A 13898-nucleotide genomic window follows, 5' to 3' on the forward strand; every position below is an offset into this window, starting at 1 on the left:
CAGCTGCTCCGCCTGGCCCACTGTCACACCCACAGATGGAATGGCCCTCTCCTGACTATAGAGCTGCTCCAGCACCAGCATCATCTGATAAACACACAAGCGTGACAAGATCCAGATGTTAACTACTGTACGTGACATCATGTTATAGAACTCCAAGGTAGCAGAGATGGAACTCATGACAACAAACTAGAGATGAAAACAGAGACAGCATGTTAATTGTCAAACGTTCAAAGGATCTCTGCTGAGTACATCTGTCTATCTAAGAAGACTGAACAAAACTAATACCATATGGCAGCATTTTCATCTCATGCCTACAACATACTTCGTGAAAGCTTTGCTCGTATCTTAACAGTTGAAGGTACTGCTGCAGCTTCAGGTGGTGCTTCTCGAAGAATTCATCAAAGGCCATCTCCATGTCCCGCAGCTGTGCCAAGAGTCTGCAGGAGGAGGAGAGAGACTCCAGACAATTAATGAGTCCTCCCTAGCTCAGCAGTCACAGACAAAAGACTTCCTTCACAAAGAAGTGCACTTCAGATATTTGTAAATTGATTATCCTGTCACTCTCTCTGAGAGGGTCTACTGGCTCATTTTGGAAGTCAAACATTGCTGACTGGGGCGTAGCATTTGTACTTTTTTGTATTAAATCGGTAAAGCAACTATATTTCCTTAAGAGCACAAATTACATTCTAGGGGAAAACTCTCGAAAAAGGCCAATGCAAATTTTACTTAATATTAAATGTTCACTCCAGTGTGGCACACTTAAAATAAAAAACTAGCTTATTGTACACCCAGCAACCGGTACTGTGCTGTCACCTGGTCAAAGCTGAGGTCTCTTACTGCATCCCCATACCTTTGCACCGTACCCCTGTCCTGCTCAGCATCTTGTTCCTCTGCAGCATTGCCCTCTGGTGGCTTGGAGGCCTCCAGATTGGTCTGCAACTGGCGACCCTCTTTGATGACAGACCTGATCTCATCCTGTTAATTGCAATTGTCAATTTCACTAGGTTATTGATATTAAAATGCGTATTTCATGCAAAATTAGAAAATCTGGTAGAAGACACATACTTCTTTGAATGCGATAGATTCACAAAGTGGAGTTTTTAATGAGTGAATCCTACCTTCATCTGGCGGTACTTGTCTGTGTGAGCGGTGAGGAGGTACTCGATGGCATTGGCCTCATCTGGAAGCTTGATTTCAGCCAGCTCTGTGCCAAAGGCCTGCAGCAGCTGGGCTATCTCCTTTACTGTAACTGCAAAGCTCTCAATAGCCTGCAGAGATATCCATAAGATGCCGAAATTAAACAACCCTGTAACTACTTCAGACACAGTGTTATTACGGGGATGAACTTGTCTAGTCATCATGTGTAAGCAAGGGAAAGCCTGTACGTAAGTTGCATTCTGTGTAGCTTGTAATGGAGGGCATACAATGAATTTGAAGATATCGTCTTCTTGTTAAATGTTTTGTCATAGAATTTCTGAGCTAAAATGTTTGAGGCACCAGTTTCTCCCTCAGCTATCAGTTTAACATCTCAAATATAAAATGAAAGAATGTTTACCGTTTTTAAAACAAACCAGTCACTATGGCAATAATCCAGTTTTCCATCAAAGTCAGATGCAAGGTGGTGCTCATCAAGGTAGTGGAGAAGGTCACTGACAGAGCTGAGTCCGATGACCTCAATGGACAAAAGGAAAATAAGTCATAAGCTCTATAATGGATGGATTCATTTATATGAACCGTGTGAAAGGCTGTGACTACCATTAATACCTTGATTTTAAGTAACACTATGGAGTTTCTGGAGCCGCCAGCTAGGGGTCTTCTTTCGGCTGGACTATTCAGTAACTTATTTGCTGTCTTGCTTTGTCTTGTGTCGCACTTGCTTGATGTTTGACTGTGTTAGGAAAGTTGTTGGCAAGCTAGCCAACATATCTATCACAATAACATTACAAAGTAGCCGACGCGAGAGCGCTAATTACTAGCATCAATGTCCAAGCGTGTACTTTGTTTATGACAAACTAGCGAGTCAACAACTTTCCTAACACAGTCAAACATCATGCAAGTGGAACACAAGACAAAGCAAGACAGCAAATAAGTAACTGAAAAGTCCAGCCGAAAGTAGCCCCCTAGCTGGCGGCTCCAGAAACTCCATAGTGTTACTTTTAGTGTTGTTTTACTTCAGTATTATTATTCTGTTGATATTTTTACCTAATGTGTGTGCTTATGTGTGTTATTTTCAGTGAATGCATGTTTCATACACATTTCAATGATACAAATAATACCATAGTTATCTATTTAAAGGTACAGTGTGCAGTTTTTAGTGGCATCAGGTGATTATATATAGGCTACTAATACAAAAAATAATTATGAATACTATACTCGAATTCTGCTTATAGGTGCCACTAAAAACTACACAAACCTACACACACAATCCAACAGGGCCCCTTAGTCTTACAGGCATCTTGAGGACGAAATCATCCTGACTGAAGCGGAAGCCAATGTCAGTGCTGCCAGAGGGGGTGGTGCGCTGTAGGAGACTAGTAGGCCTCAGCACCAAGATCAGGTGGAGGTTACCTGGGATAGAGGCCTGAGAGAGAGTGTGCAGACAGACAGACGGACAGATGGACAGACGGACAGATGGACAGACAGACAGACAGACAGACAGACAGACAGACAGACAGACAGACAGACAGACAGACAGACAGAGAGACAGAGGGAAATATAATCAGAGAAGTATATGTACAGAGGTATTGATCGAACAATGCAGTGTTAGAGGATTCCACTTACATGGCTGAATACTGGTTGCAATATCATGTTTACATGTATCTTTAACTTAAGTGCCCAGATAAAGATCTACTTATGGTTTAACAGCTTCAAAATAATCTGAACTTTACCTCTAAAAACTTTGGGTTGCACATTTAACCAAACAGTAAACAGCAATTAAGTTCCTGCAAAGACTGCATCTGATTATCTCTGCCGTCCCTCTCTGTTAGTGAAAAACTCTCCTCTGTTGTCTCTTAACAGAATTTCAGCCAAACTGTTCCTACTACTGACTGGATTTGTCCTGCTGAGCCTCTTTCAACATGGACACAGGATCAATGAAGCGCAACAGCAACTCTCTGGCTTTTCCTCTCTAACTGTCAGTGAAACTATGCTTGACTCCGGATCAGTAAAGCTCTCATATTGAGTTTTAAATGGACACCAACCAGGAGAGAGTTACTTGAGATACACATCTTGATAAATATTTCATACCCTCTTTGCAGCCAGTAGCCTACCGTAATTTTAAGCAATTACATGCCATTATGGACGTAAAACCATGCATCTGATGGAATGCAGGATAGCTGAATCACAGAATACTAAAATAAATACCCGAAGGTTTTTGTAAAAAAAAAAAAAAAAGTAATTGATCTATACATTAACGTTACTCCGCCTGTGCATACCGTGATATTGTCAGGTATAAATAGGCTAGTGTGTGACCCAAAACACAGCCGTACATTGTACCCGCTGAATGTCACACTTTGCACTACACTTCACCCTTTGCGTCATCCACCTGCCCCGTACAAGCCCTCCTTTGGGTGCAATGATACGTTTCAGCAAATCAGCGAAAACAAATACTTTAAATTCGAACACAAATCTACATTCTTCATGCTTATACCATTTTGAATGTCTGGGATGTCTTGCCCCACAGTGCCAGCTCGACACGCGCTACAGCAACTAAATGAAATTACCCATGCTATCGGCAGTCACTAAGTGCTGCAGAATTAGGCAGCTTCCCAACCCAAAGAAAACTCTGAGACGCCCTTCCACCGCGGCAGTATTAACACTTGCAACTCACCGCAGTCCTTCGGATTCGAGGAAATCCCCGAAGTGGATTGGCTTCCGCCATTATTTTAGAATTCGGCCTTTCGAGGGGATATTTCACCCCTTTCCCTTGCCTTTCAACTTCCCTCCCTCCATCAGTTTGTCCATGGGACTATCCGCGTCAGAGAGCATCCGCAGCGTCGGCACTGCAGTGCTTTCAGAAGTGGCGGCAGTGCTGTCTGCAACACCTACACGGCATCAGATTATCTTCCCATTAGACAACAATTCAAAGTGCTAACTATATGCGTTTTACGCTATTTCTTTATTAAACTGCTCCCAAGAGCCATCTATGTCTAGAAGATAGGTTATAGCCTACTCACTCAATTTAATAGGATGAGGTGAATCGTGAAGTAAATTAGGCTACATTACGGGACCTTGGACAGCGGTCGAAATTGGGTAGGAGAGAAGAGAATGACGTTACTTATTGTATGGTTGTTCGGGGAGCGTGTTCAATAAGAAGACTGATATGTTAATTTGAACACGACATAATTTGAACAGGCTACACAGGCTAAATAATCTACCGATTTTCTGTTCTTTCAAAAAAAAAAAAAATGCCACGTGTGATAGGTTAAGTCTATTTACGATAAATGAGCAACGAGCACGTGGGGCAAACACTTACAGGTTTAAGGCCTACTTCACTAAAATACCGATTATCTGTCTTTAACGTTTCACTCAACGAGGGCTAAGCTACAGCATTAATTGTACATTCGGGTGTGGGCGACCACACTTAATTTAAGTGTTCGATCGAATACTATCCAATAGTATGTTGGAGGGAGTCAGTTTTATGCAATTGACGTTCTCTTGAGTTGCTATAGTGAATCTATGTCCTTGTAGGCCTATGAGACAAATACTTTGTAGAAGAACAGTTATAACTACAAGCCTAAAAACAATAGTGCAGAACCACGTAAGACTATCCTGGTTATAAAAGTAGGCACGCTTTTCACAAAAAGTTAATATTTCATTCTTTGCTTGAAATTAGACTTTTTTTGCACACACACACAGAACTGTGTGCATACAGCCTATATGCACACAGTTCTGTGTGTGTGCAAAAAAGTCTAATTTCAACACAGACATACACACAGATATCCCAATGTGTTAAACATGGGCGAGTAGTCTGAACACAATACACTATCAATACAAATAAGGGGAAACACCTACACTCCTGAAACAAACAAAAAAAGCGCAGATGAAGAGAACATTTGTGCTAGAACATGCGATGTTGTCATGAGCTGGAAGTGTTTGCAATCTAAAAGTGTTTGCAGTTTGTCTAAAAATGTATTGTTTTAATGCAAACTAACTGAAGCAGTGAATTGTATTTACAGTTTTGCAAAAAGTGTGGTATGAAATTACAAACCAAGAGTAAATCAGAGAACGTGCATTCCCTATGTGCCTATGGCACATTTGGTAAATACAATGGCTACAAAAGTTAATGGTTTTAGAGACAGTGCTTCAAGAATCACTGTTTTCAGTGTTAAAGCATTAAGAAATAAACTGAAATGCCGCATATTTAGGCTGTTCTTCAAAAGGTGAATGAACATGCACCTGAAGTGGGCAGTCACGGGCAACTAAAGAATTTAGAAAACTACATTACCCACAGTGCTACACAGTCTTCATTTCCGCGATTTGGCATTTTGTCAAAGATTTCAGATGCAGTCGCTGCTCAAATGTAGGCTACTTGACTGCACTGGAGTGTGGAGACACGTACTGAGAAAATGCATGCTAACCGGCGTGCAATGGCATGCATGTAAATTTTGAGACCAACTCAAGTCAACTGTGTGATGAATAGAGGTAGCCAGTTTTCTCCTATCTGAAACTACATCGTCGCATATTATGCGGTAGGCTGTAAAATGTTGTTTAAACCTGTCGTGCAGTGTAATTTACGTTTCTGTGTTCCATTATGAACACAGCAGTTTCGGTTGCGGAAAAGCTACCATAGGAAGAACTGAACAGTGGATGTATATTAGCCTATAGCCTATATTTGGCAAGAGCACATGACAGACGGGGGACAACATTGGTAGCTTTGTCCACCTGAGTGCCGCATTCGTTTGCTTCTGCTTTCATCAGTGCCAATTAAAAAATAGCACAGAGCGTATTCGGGTTAGCCGGGCGTTAAACATAGTAGGCTACTATACTTTCTCCTGCTGCATATCTTGCTAATTTGAAACGTTTGTACGTACATGATACCGTAGCCCGAGGCTTATTTGAGTTTTCGTCGTTGACATTTATCCTCATTAAAACAGAGGATCACATAACTTCAGTCACATGAAAGGTTTTCTGCGAGGTTGTGGAACATCGACGGATCAATGGGCAACAGCACATCATCAGGGCACAGGTCTTGGAGGGGGGACCCCGTGGGAAAGACAGTTGTGTTTAAACGGAATGAGCCACCGGGAATAACATATAGGATCCCAGCTCTTATTTACATCAGCGAAAAACAGACATTTTTGGCCTTTGCAGAGAAGCGCACCTCCTCTTGTGACCATGATGCAAAGCTTCTCGTAATGAGAAGAGGTACAGTGGACAACACAACTATTGAGGTAATGTCTTTTTATTTGCTTTACATTATCCTGATTTTGTCACTGTAACTGTGCCTATCCGAGTATGCTAGCTTTTGAATGGTGGTTATGAGACTTGCTGTTTCTGTTTGAAAATTGTTGAACTAATGAGTCATCAAGAATTCTTTCTATATCTCTCTCAGTGGTTACCAATCCAGGACTTGAAGACCGCATGCCTTCCGGAGCACCGCACCATGAACCCATGTCCTGTCTTCGAAAAGAACACTCAGACTCTGTTTTTGTTTTTCATCTGTGTCTTGAAGAAAACCACAGAGCACAATCAGATATGCACGGGCAAGAACAGGGCTCGCCTCTGTTATGTCACCAGCTCTGATTACGGCCAGAGTTGGAGTGATGTGAAAGACCTGACGGAGAGTGTGATTGGGAAGAGCATTCGACAGTGGGCGACCTTCGCGGTCGGACCAGGGCATGGCATTCAAACAAAGAGCGGAAGGCTCATCATTCCAGCTTATGTGTTTTACATTCACCACAAATGTTTCTGTTATCCTCTGCCATGCTCAGTCCAGCCTTATGCGTTCTCTTTCTACAGCGATGATTGTGGTAAGACATGGCAGGTAGGAACAAGGATGCAGATGAAGTCATGTGAGTGTGAAATGGCTGAAGTCATGGACCATGAAGGTAGAAGTTATCTGTATTGCAATGCCCGTAACACCAGTGGCCACAGAGTAGAGGCTTTAAGTGAGGACAATGGTGTAGACTTTACTCGGGCCCATCTTGCCCGCAACCTAGTGGAGCAGCCTCATGGATGTCAAGGTAGTGTAGTTGCTTTGAAGGTACCAAAATATGCGTCAGAGGTGAGCGGTGAGGGGATGTGGTTGTTGTACACTCACCCGACTGATAGGAGAAAAAGAAGGGATCTTGGTGTTTACTTGAACCGTTCTCCTCTGCGTACGTCCAAGTGGGAGGAGCCCTGGATCATTCACCAGGGCCCCAGTGGCTACACAGATCTGGCTTACTGTGAGGACAAAGATGTATTCGCCTGTCTCATGGAATGTGGTGAGGAGAGTGAACTTGAGGAGATTGCCTGTTGCCTGTATGATCTCAGAAATATCCTGGAAACCTGAGAAATATATGTTTCTTTTTTTTTTTTTTTTTTTTACATTTTCTACTGATATAAAGTCTTCTCTGCAAGAATGGCAGAGGCTGCAAAATGATCAATCTGGAAGAGAAGATATTATAACACTGTTAGTTTAACTCAATCAGATTTTATAGGCTGTTGTTATTCAAATATGCACAGATTGTAAAGGCTGTTGTTATTCAAATATGCACAGATTTTCTTTAATGGAGTTCAAATGAGAGTTATGTCTGCTGGAGTTCTAATGAGAGTTATGTCTGCTGTTAACTTACTGGATTTATATTCAATGAAATCTAAATGTAATTATAAGTACACTTGGAAACACACCTCTCTTGCACTCCTTCACATATGATGATGATTTTACCTGTGAAAGAATCAAATAAGGTGTTATTTTTCACTTTGATTGTAGCTCCAACAATAAGGTTATCCCAATTCTGAATATCAATGCTGGATGTTATGTCTTGATGAAATAAAGAATACTAAATAGTCTTTGTTAACATGTGATTCTTAATGTCTTGAAGGTGTGTTGCTACAGACGTAGTCCACCTCAAAGCTCACATAAAGGTATTTTCTTTTAAACCTACATGTTCACTGAAAACAACAACAAGACTTTATTCTGAATATTTCAGGACCTGGTTTAAGGATAGATGTCTTAAATCATCTTTATAAAATACAATACATAGAAAACACACAAGATCACACAGTACTGTTTTTTTCTTTCCTGCTCCTTGAACTAAATACATTGTTAGTTTAGAAGGAATTTAATTTTGACTCCCTGTCCCTGGAAGTTCCTGAGTGTTCTGAAATAGAACTTCCTCCAGAGGGCACCAGCTCTCTCACCCCATGTGTGAGTTCTCAGGTAGTAAAGACTGTGCAACTAGACTAGACTAAAGTAACATGCAACAATTAGACCTTAAAATAACAGCTTCAACCTCAATTTGGTGGTACACTGACTTGTTATATGTAGAATGGCATCTGTGTCACTGTCACAGCATGCCTGGTGCGCCTGGTATTGAACTGTGTAACTTTGGGGTAAAGGGCGCGGGACCTCTGGCGAGAACTATGTAATGCTTTATGGCACCACCTCACGCGACAACAACTAGACCCATGCGCTAGCTATAAGAGTAAATCAAGTAACCAAGCAAGTAAGATGCCGGGCTGGCATTTCTGTTGGACAAGTCAGTAATAACTTGTTAGCTGTCTTGCTCTGTCTTAGGTTACGCTTGCTTGATGTTTAGCTGTTGTTGTTGACTCACTGGTTTTTATCATAAAAACCTGAAAAAGTTTGATCAGTCTTTGTAAATCTCACGACAACAAGCCTCAGCTGGCTTGTAATAATTTACACTCTCCATTGCATGTTAAGCATGTCAGCAAAAACATTTAATTAGATTACTCATACTCCACATTCAAACGCTTAGAAAACAATGTATATGGGCTGAAAACGTTTTTTTGTTGTTGTTATTCTCTGGTTGTATTAGTGCTCATATCCGATGTCACAATAAATACAACTATGCAGAGTCATAGTGTGAGTGTGATGACGTCATCTTTTAGAAGATTACTGATAGTTTTCCAAGGGAAAATTTGCCTATGAATTTGCCTGGAATTAATTTGTTTGAATTTAGCCATACTGTATGTCCAGTTCAGTTTGGGAATATCGGGAAGATAAGCCATATAAGCCATTATCATATGAAAATGTCCACTTAAAGCAGGGGTCTCAAACTCTAATTATTCTGGGGCGGATAAGTGTCCAGTCTGGTCATTGGGGGGCCGGATTTTACGGTTAACGTTGGGGTGGCCCATTTAAATCAATTGAACTTCTTCTCTCGTTTTTTTTAATCAATCGAACTTGGCGGGCCGGGTGAAATCGCTTGGGGGGCTGGAATTGGCCCCCGGGCCTGAGTTTGAGACCCCTGACTTAAAGGGTATACAAAAGAAAAGATCCCAAATTAAGTAACTTGATTCACCCTCTCTCTCAAGTATAATTAGGCTACTTTTGAAACCACAAGTAATTTAGCTTTTTTTCCTAACGTTTTTAATTTCATGTTTTGTATCTTTGTGGCATAAACAATTTAGCATTTTTCTTTTGAAATGTATTGCCAACCTGTTAAAATGGATTGGTAGGGCAAGAGTTAATAAACTACATATTCCAGACAGGCTAACTCTTCCCATAATCCTTTGAAACAGGAAACACGTTTGTTTTGGTTTGGCGGACCGCGGGCTGCAATGAAGCGGTAGGCAAGAATTGTTTGGTTTTGTCTTTTAATTTATTCTTCCAAAGCTATTATAATACATTACATTGATTATTATTATGACAAATGTTTTACATAATCGGCTAGCTAGTTATTACAACTACATTTGAATAATGTTTACATTTATGAACGTCCGAATTACAGGCTTGGGCATATCCTTTTTAGCCTGGCCATTACCAGCCTGTGATTCCATTTACGTAGGCTGGTGTCACCAGGCTATATCCTTTTACCAACACCACTCTCACTCGTATCATATTGTTTAACGACATTTTTTGACAGATAACCTAGCAGATATTTACCCGCACCACATGCATGTAAACTAGTTAGTTCATCATTCAACGTACTCATTGTTTTACACGTTACGGTTTGAAGTGTGACTCGTCACGATTGCGACGATGCCCCTATACCCGAGGAGCAGGAGACTGAGGGGCAGAGGCAACTCCACAGCCTGCTCCTTCAACAACTCGACACGGGTGTCGACATCGATCGGTAAGTTCAGTTGTTAAATGCACAAACTGCTGTCCGCAAGCAATTTTATGTCATGATTTCTCTCTCTTAAACATAATAAAGGTTATTTTGTCTTCTGTCTTTGTGTTCTTGCATCTCTCAGCTGCCTTTCTAAGAAGCAATGCTTTGCTCCAGCTGCTTTCTACAAACCCTTTGGGGAGCAGGCAGCAGGAGTGAAGAGCCTGTCACAGTTCCAAGCCCTGCAAGGCAAAGAGATGGAGCTGGCCAACTTGAGAGACCTGGGGCTCACTGATGCCGAGATTAAGCTGTGGAAGAACAGGGACATACCTGAGGCAGCTTCTTCAGCATCTGAAAAGGTGACACTTGTGGTGACACTGGTAATTTGACACGATAATGACATAAAGGTAAAAGTGTGTTATACGCGTAAAAGTTGATATGTACTGTATGATAAATAGGTTGTTTGTGTGTGCACATGCATATGCATTTGCACCTGTGCATATGTAATTCATCCAGGTCCGAGGGGTGTGTGTGGATCCTGCAGCGAGGTGTGAGCGGCTCCAAGTCATCCAAGAGAAGATTGACGCCCGTGACCGTCTTCTGGCCCGCCCTCAGCGTCTGTCCGCCAGCCGGCCGCTCTCACGGAGAGAGATGGAGATTGAACGGGCACTATTCCGAGGCAGTGATCGACAGGGATTCCTCACTGCCCTCTACCATCAAGGTGTTTATGTTCTCACCCTATCTTTGAAATGCTTTGGGTTTAATTTCATTTCCATACTTTTTTTGGATGATAATGAGTTCTTTGAGAATTCTCTGGCTCCTTGACTTTCCCATGTCTGTAAAATCAAGTGTTTACACTATATAAAACTATTACAGAATTATTTCTTGAGTTCTTAACATAGTTAATATTTGCACTGCTTTGTCCTTGTACAATTGGTTACAGAATTCCGAAAAAATAAGGTGGTGGCATAGTGGCAAAAACACAGTTTTATGTTTAAAGGACATGTGAATAAGAGTGCCAAAATAGTGAAAATGTTGAACATTATGTATGTTCTTATGGTAACGGATGTTCTGTACCACACAGAGGAGGAGACAGAGTCTGACCAGCCAGGGTCTTCAGTACCAGACACCATGGCAATGCTTTATAAGGACTTCCTAAAGGAGGCAGGAAAAGAAGAGCCGGCCAAACCAACAAGTCACAAAAGCACAACGGAAGACCACTGTCCGGTCTCAAACAGCAGCAACTCTCAGTCTTCTAATAACATCTCGTCGCATGGGTCTGTTGACAAGAGAGACCAACCACCTCCACACAGCAGCCAGGAGTCCTGTTCTTTGTGGGTGGATGTGACGGATAGATGTGCAGACCAATCATTATATATTCAGAACAGTTCAGCCAGCCAGCCACACAATCAGGACAACAAAAAGACAAACCAGGTCTCCGCTTTAAACAAGAGAATGGATGTGAGCCAGTCAATTGGTGCTTTGCTTTCTCCAACAAATACCGGGTCACAACTCAATGGGCCAATGACAGTCACTGGCCAAGTGGAGCTTATCCCTGAGGAAGATATCCTAAAGAACAAGGAAACAGACGAGGGAATCAGAAGCATTCCTCGCTTCCAGAACTACCAGCCAGGAGAGCCATCTAATGTTAGTGTCAACAATTGCAAAAATGTGCACCTGGTCAATGAATGACGTTTTTGAAATGTGCCATTAATATTAAGCATAATTAAAATGTTATCACCCTGATCCATCGGTTACATTGCTTGGACCTTTTGTGTTGTTTATCTTATTCCTGTAGGTGCTGTGTGTGAAGAACCTTAGTCCACGGGCGACCGTGGCACAGCTTGTGTCCATTTTCTCCCGGTTCCAGCACCCCGACCGGCCGCCCATTCTCTACCGCCTCCTCACAGGAAGGCTGAAGGGACAGGCCTTCATCTCCCTCTCAGGTGAGGGCGGAGCTCGTGTGCTCATTGGCAACACATGTACTTTTACAAACGTTGGGGTGGGAATTCAGTGAACGGACATATCAACTACACCAGCTGGCAACTGTAAAGCTGTGATGGCTTTGTAAAATAAAAAATGTGTTTCTTATGTATAAAAAAAATTATATTTGTCTATTTTCACCAACTTTTTTATCCATTTTTTTTCTTCTTCTTGTTTTGTGACAATTTTTAAGATAAGGGCAGTGCACAAGCAGCTTTGGGACTCCTGCATGGCTATCGGCTTCTGGACAAGCCACTGGTGATTGAGTTTGGCAGAGAAAAGAAGGATTGTAAGGCGGACAGAAAGTTACAAGACTCTAAGGAGCAGCCCAACATAAACAACTTGAACAAGAAATAAGTTATCAAACCAGATGCTCCGATATGACTGGTAGCAGACATATTGATTGATTTACTTTATGGAACTGGAACAAGGGAATAGCAACCCTATCCTGTATGTTCCATGTATAAAATGTGTATAATCATAAGCATCATTTATATCTTTGGTTTACCTTTTTAACAAGTATTGCTTTTTTATTGTACTTGAAAAATTAATTTTATTTAAAAAAGTGTTTTTAACAACTTGGACACTGGTGCTACTAATGTAGCATCTTGAGTATTTCTTTCATACACCTGTCTCATGTTCAGGTACAAAGGCTGTTGACACATGGTGGCTTTTTGAACTTCTGGCCAATCCAGGGGCACTCAAGATGCTTCTTCTCTTATGTGATGGGGAAAATGGATGATTTACCTCTCAGTGGTCAACCAGGGCAGGTGAACTATATGCTACAGGTAGCTGAGAGGCCAAAAAGAAAAGAGTCAGTGTCTTATTTTCCCATATGGCTAAAGGTTATTTCAGGTTAAACAAAACATCACTGATGTTTCGAACCATGAACACACACAAACAGAAGTCTCAAAAGATTCACCTTTCCCAGCCTAACAGCTTTGGCAGCATCAGTCTATTGGACTTGTTATTATTATTCCATGCCACTGGGAATATAAATATGTGAGTATTTATTTTTACTTCATTGTGGAGTGACACAAGTGTCGTAAGAAAGGAGGTACGCCAAAGGTGAGACATTTCTCTGAAAAATTGTAAAATTGTTGTGGTTTGATATACCACACTAACGCATATAAATAAAACCTAGGCTAACATGGTTGAAATAAAGGCGATGTATTAGGCTTACATATGTTTTTAGATAATGAAATGTTCAAACACTTGTATTATGGATTCAATCTAAGTAGAATCGTTTCGTTCGGGCTGTAATACTGCAGTATTCATGGGCTTTTACTTTGAATTTTTACCGTTTCCCATCCAGCAATCGAGTTTATTTAGGCCAGTTTCACGACGCTCAGCATTCTCTCCACCCTGTGAACATGGCTACAGCCATAGACATGCTTGAGAAACACGGGGAGCTGCAGAGGGAACTAATGAATGCCGCAAACTAATGAATCATGTTCTATCTACGCCCTATAATAAAAAGATTTGACCCCTATATTGAGGGGGTACAATTTATAGTTTCTCCAGCCTAACAACTTTCGCAGTATCAATGTCAATTTGGCCTATAAAGGTAAAAAGGACCCACGCTTGAAAGATTGTGGATGCCACGCGAGAACAATTCCCCACTGTTGATTTCAGAATCATGTCCTACATGCCCCCCTGTTTGACCCCCATATTGAGGGGTACAATTTTTAGTGT

At 41.5% G+C, this 13898-nt stretch overlaps 3 protein-coding genes across 3 annotated transcripts in view; 2 read left to right on the forward strand and 1 right to left on the reverse strand.

Annotated features, from left to right (window-relative positions):
- Positions 1-3880, reverse strand: part of mcf2b (MCF.2 cell line derived transforming sequence b) — a gene marked incomplete at both ends in the record, with an annotated part of 13769 nt that extends 9889 nt beyond the window's left edge. The window contains 7 exons of the mRNA XM_080854942.1: positions 1-84; positions 323-437; positions 851-975; positions 1119-1268; positions 1556-1672; positions 2450-2581; positions 3830-3880. The exon at positions 1-84 is cut by the window's left edge and continues 36 nt beyond it. Coding sequence (XP_080711068.1) covers positions 1-84; positions 323-437; positions 851-975; positions 1119-1268; positions 1556-1672; positions 2450-2581; positions 3830-3880 — 774 coding nt within the window. The remainder of the gene's footprint in view (positions 85-322; positions 438-850; positions 976-1118; positions 1269-1555; positions 1673-2449; positions 2582-3829) is intronic.
- A 1805-nt stretch (positions 3881-5685) lies between these two features.
- Positions 5686-7495, forward strand: LOC308370567 (sialidase-3-like; the record flags this gene model as incomplete). The annotated part of the gene is made up of 3 exons (XM_080845234.1): positions 5686-5690; positions 6125-6392; positions 6554-7495. 3 exons carry the CDS (start codon positions 5686-5688, stop codon positions 7493-7495), a joined length of 1215 nt encoding a protein of 404 aa, XP_080701360.1.
- A 2224-nt stretch (positions 7496-9719) lies between these two features.
- On the forward strand, positions 9720-12680 carry rbm41 (RNA binding motif protein 41). The gene is made up of 7 exons (XM_080833524.1): positions 9720-9737; positions 10128-10244; positions 10366-10579; positions 10737-10941; positions 11305-11867; positions 12019-12166; positions 12397-12680. The coding sequence occupies exons 1-7, from the start codon at positions 9730-9732 to the stop codon at positions 12558-12560; spliced, it is 1419 nt and encodes a 472-aa protein (XP_080689650.1). The 5' UTR covers positions 9720-9729; the 3' UTR covers positions 12561-12680.
- The last annotated feature ends 1218 nt before the right edge of the window (positions 12681-13898 follow it).

The sequence above is a fragment of the Sprattus sprattus genome (genome assembly GCF_963457725.1).
Source record: "Sprattus sprattus genome assembly, chromosome: 1".
Lineage (NCBI taxonomy): Eukaryota > Metazoa > Chordata > Actinopteri > Clupeiformes > Clupeidae > Sprattus > Sprattus sprattus.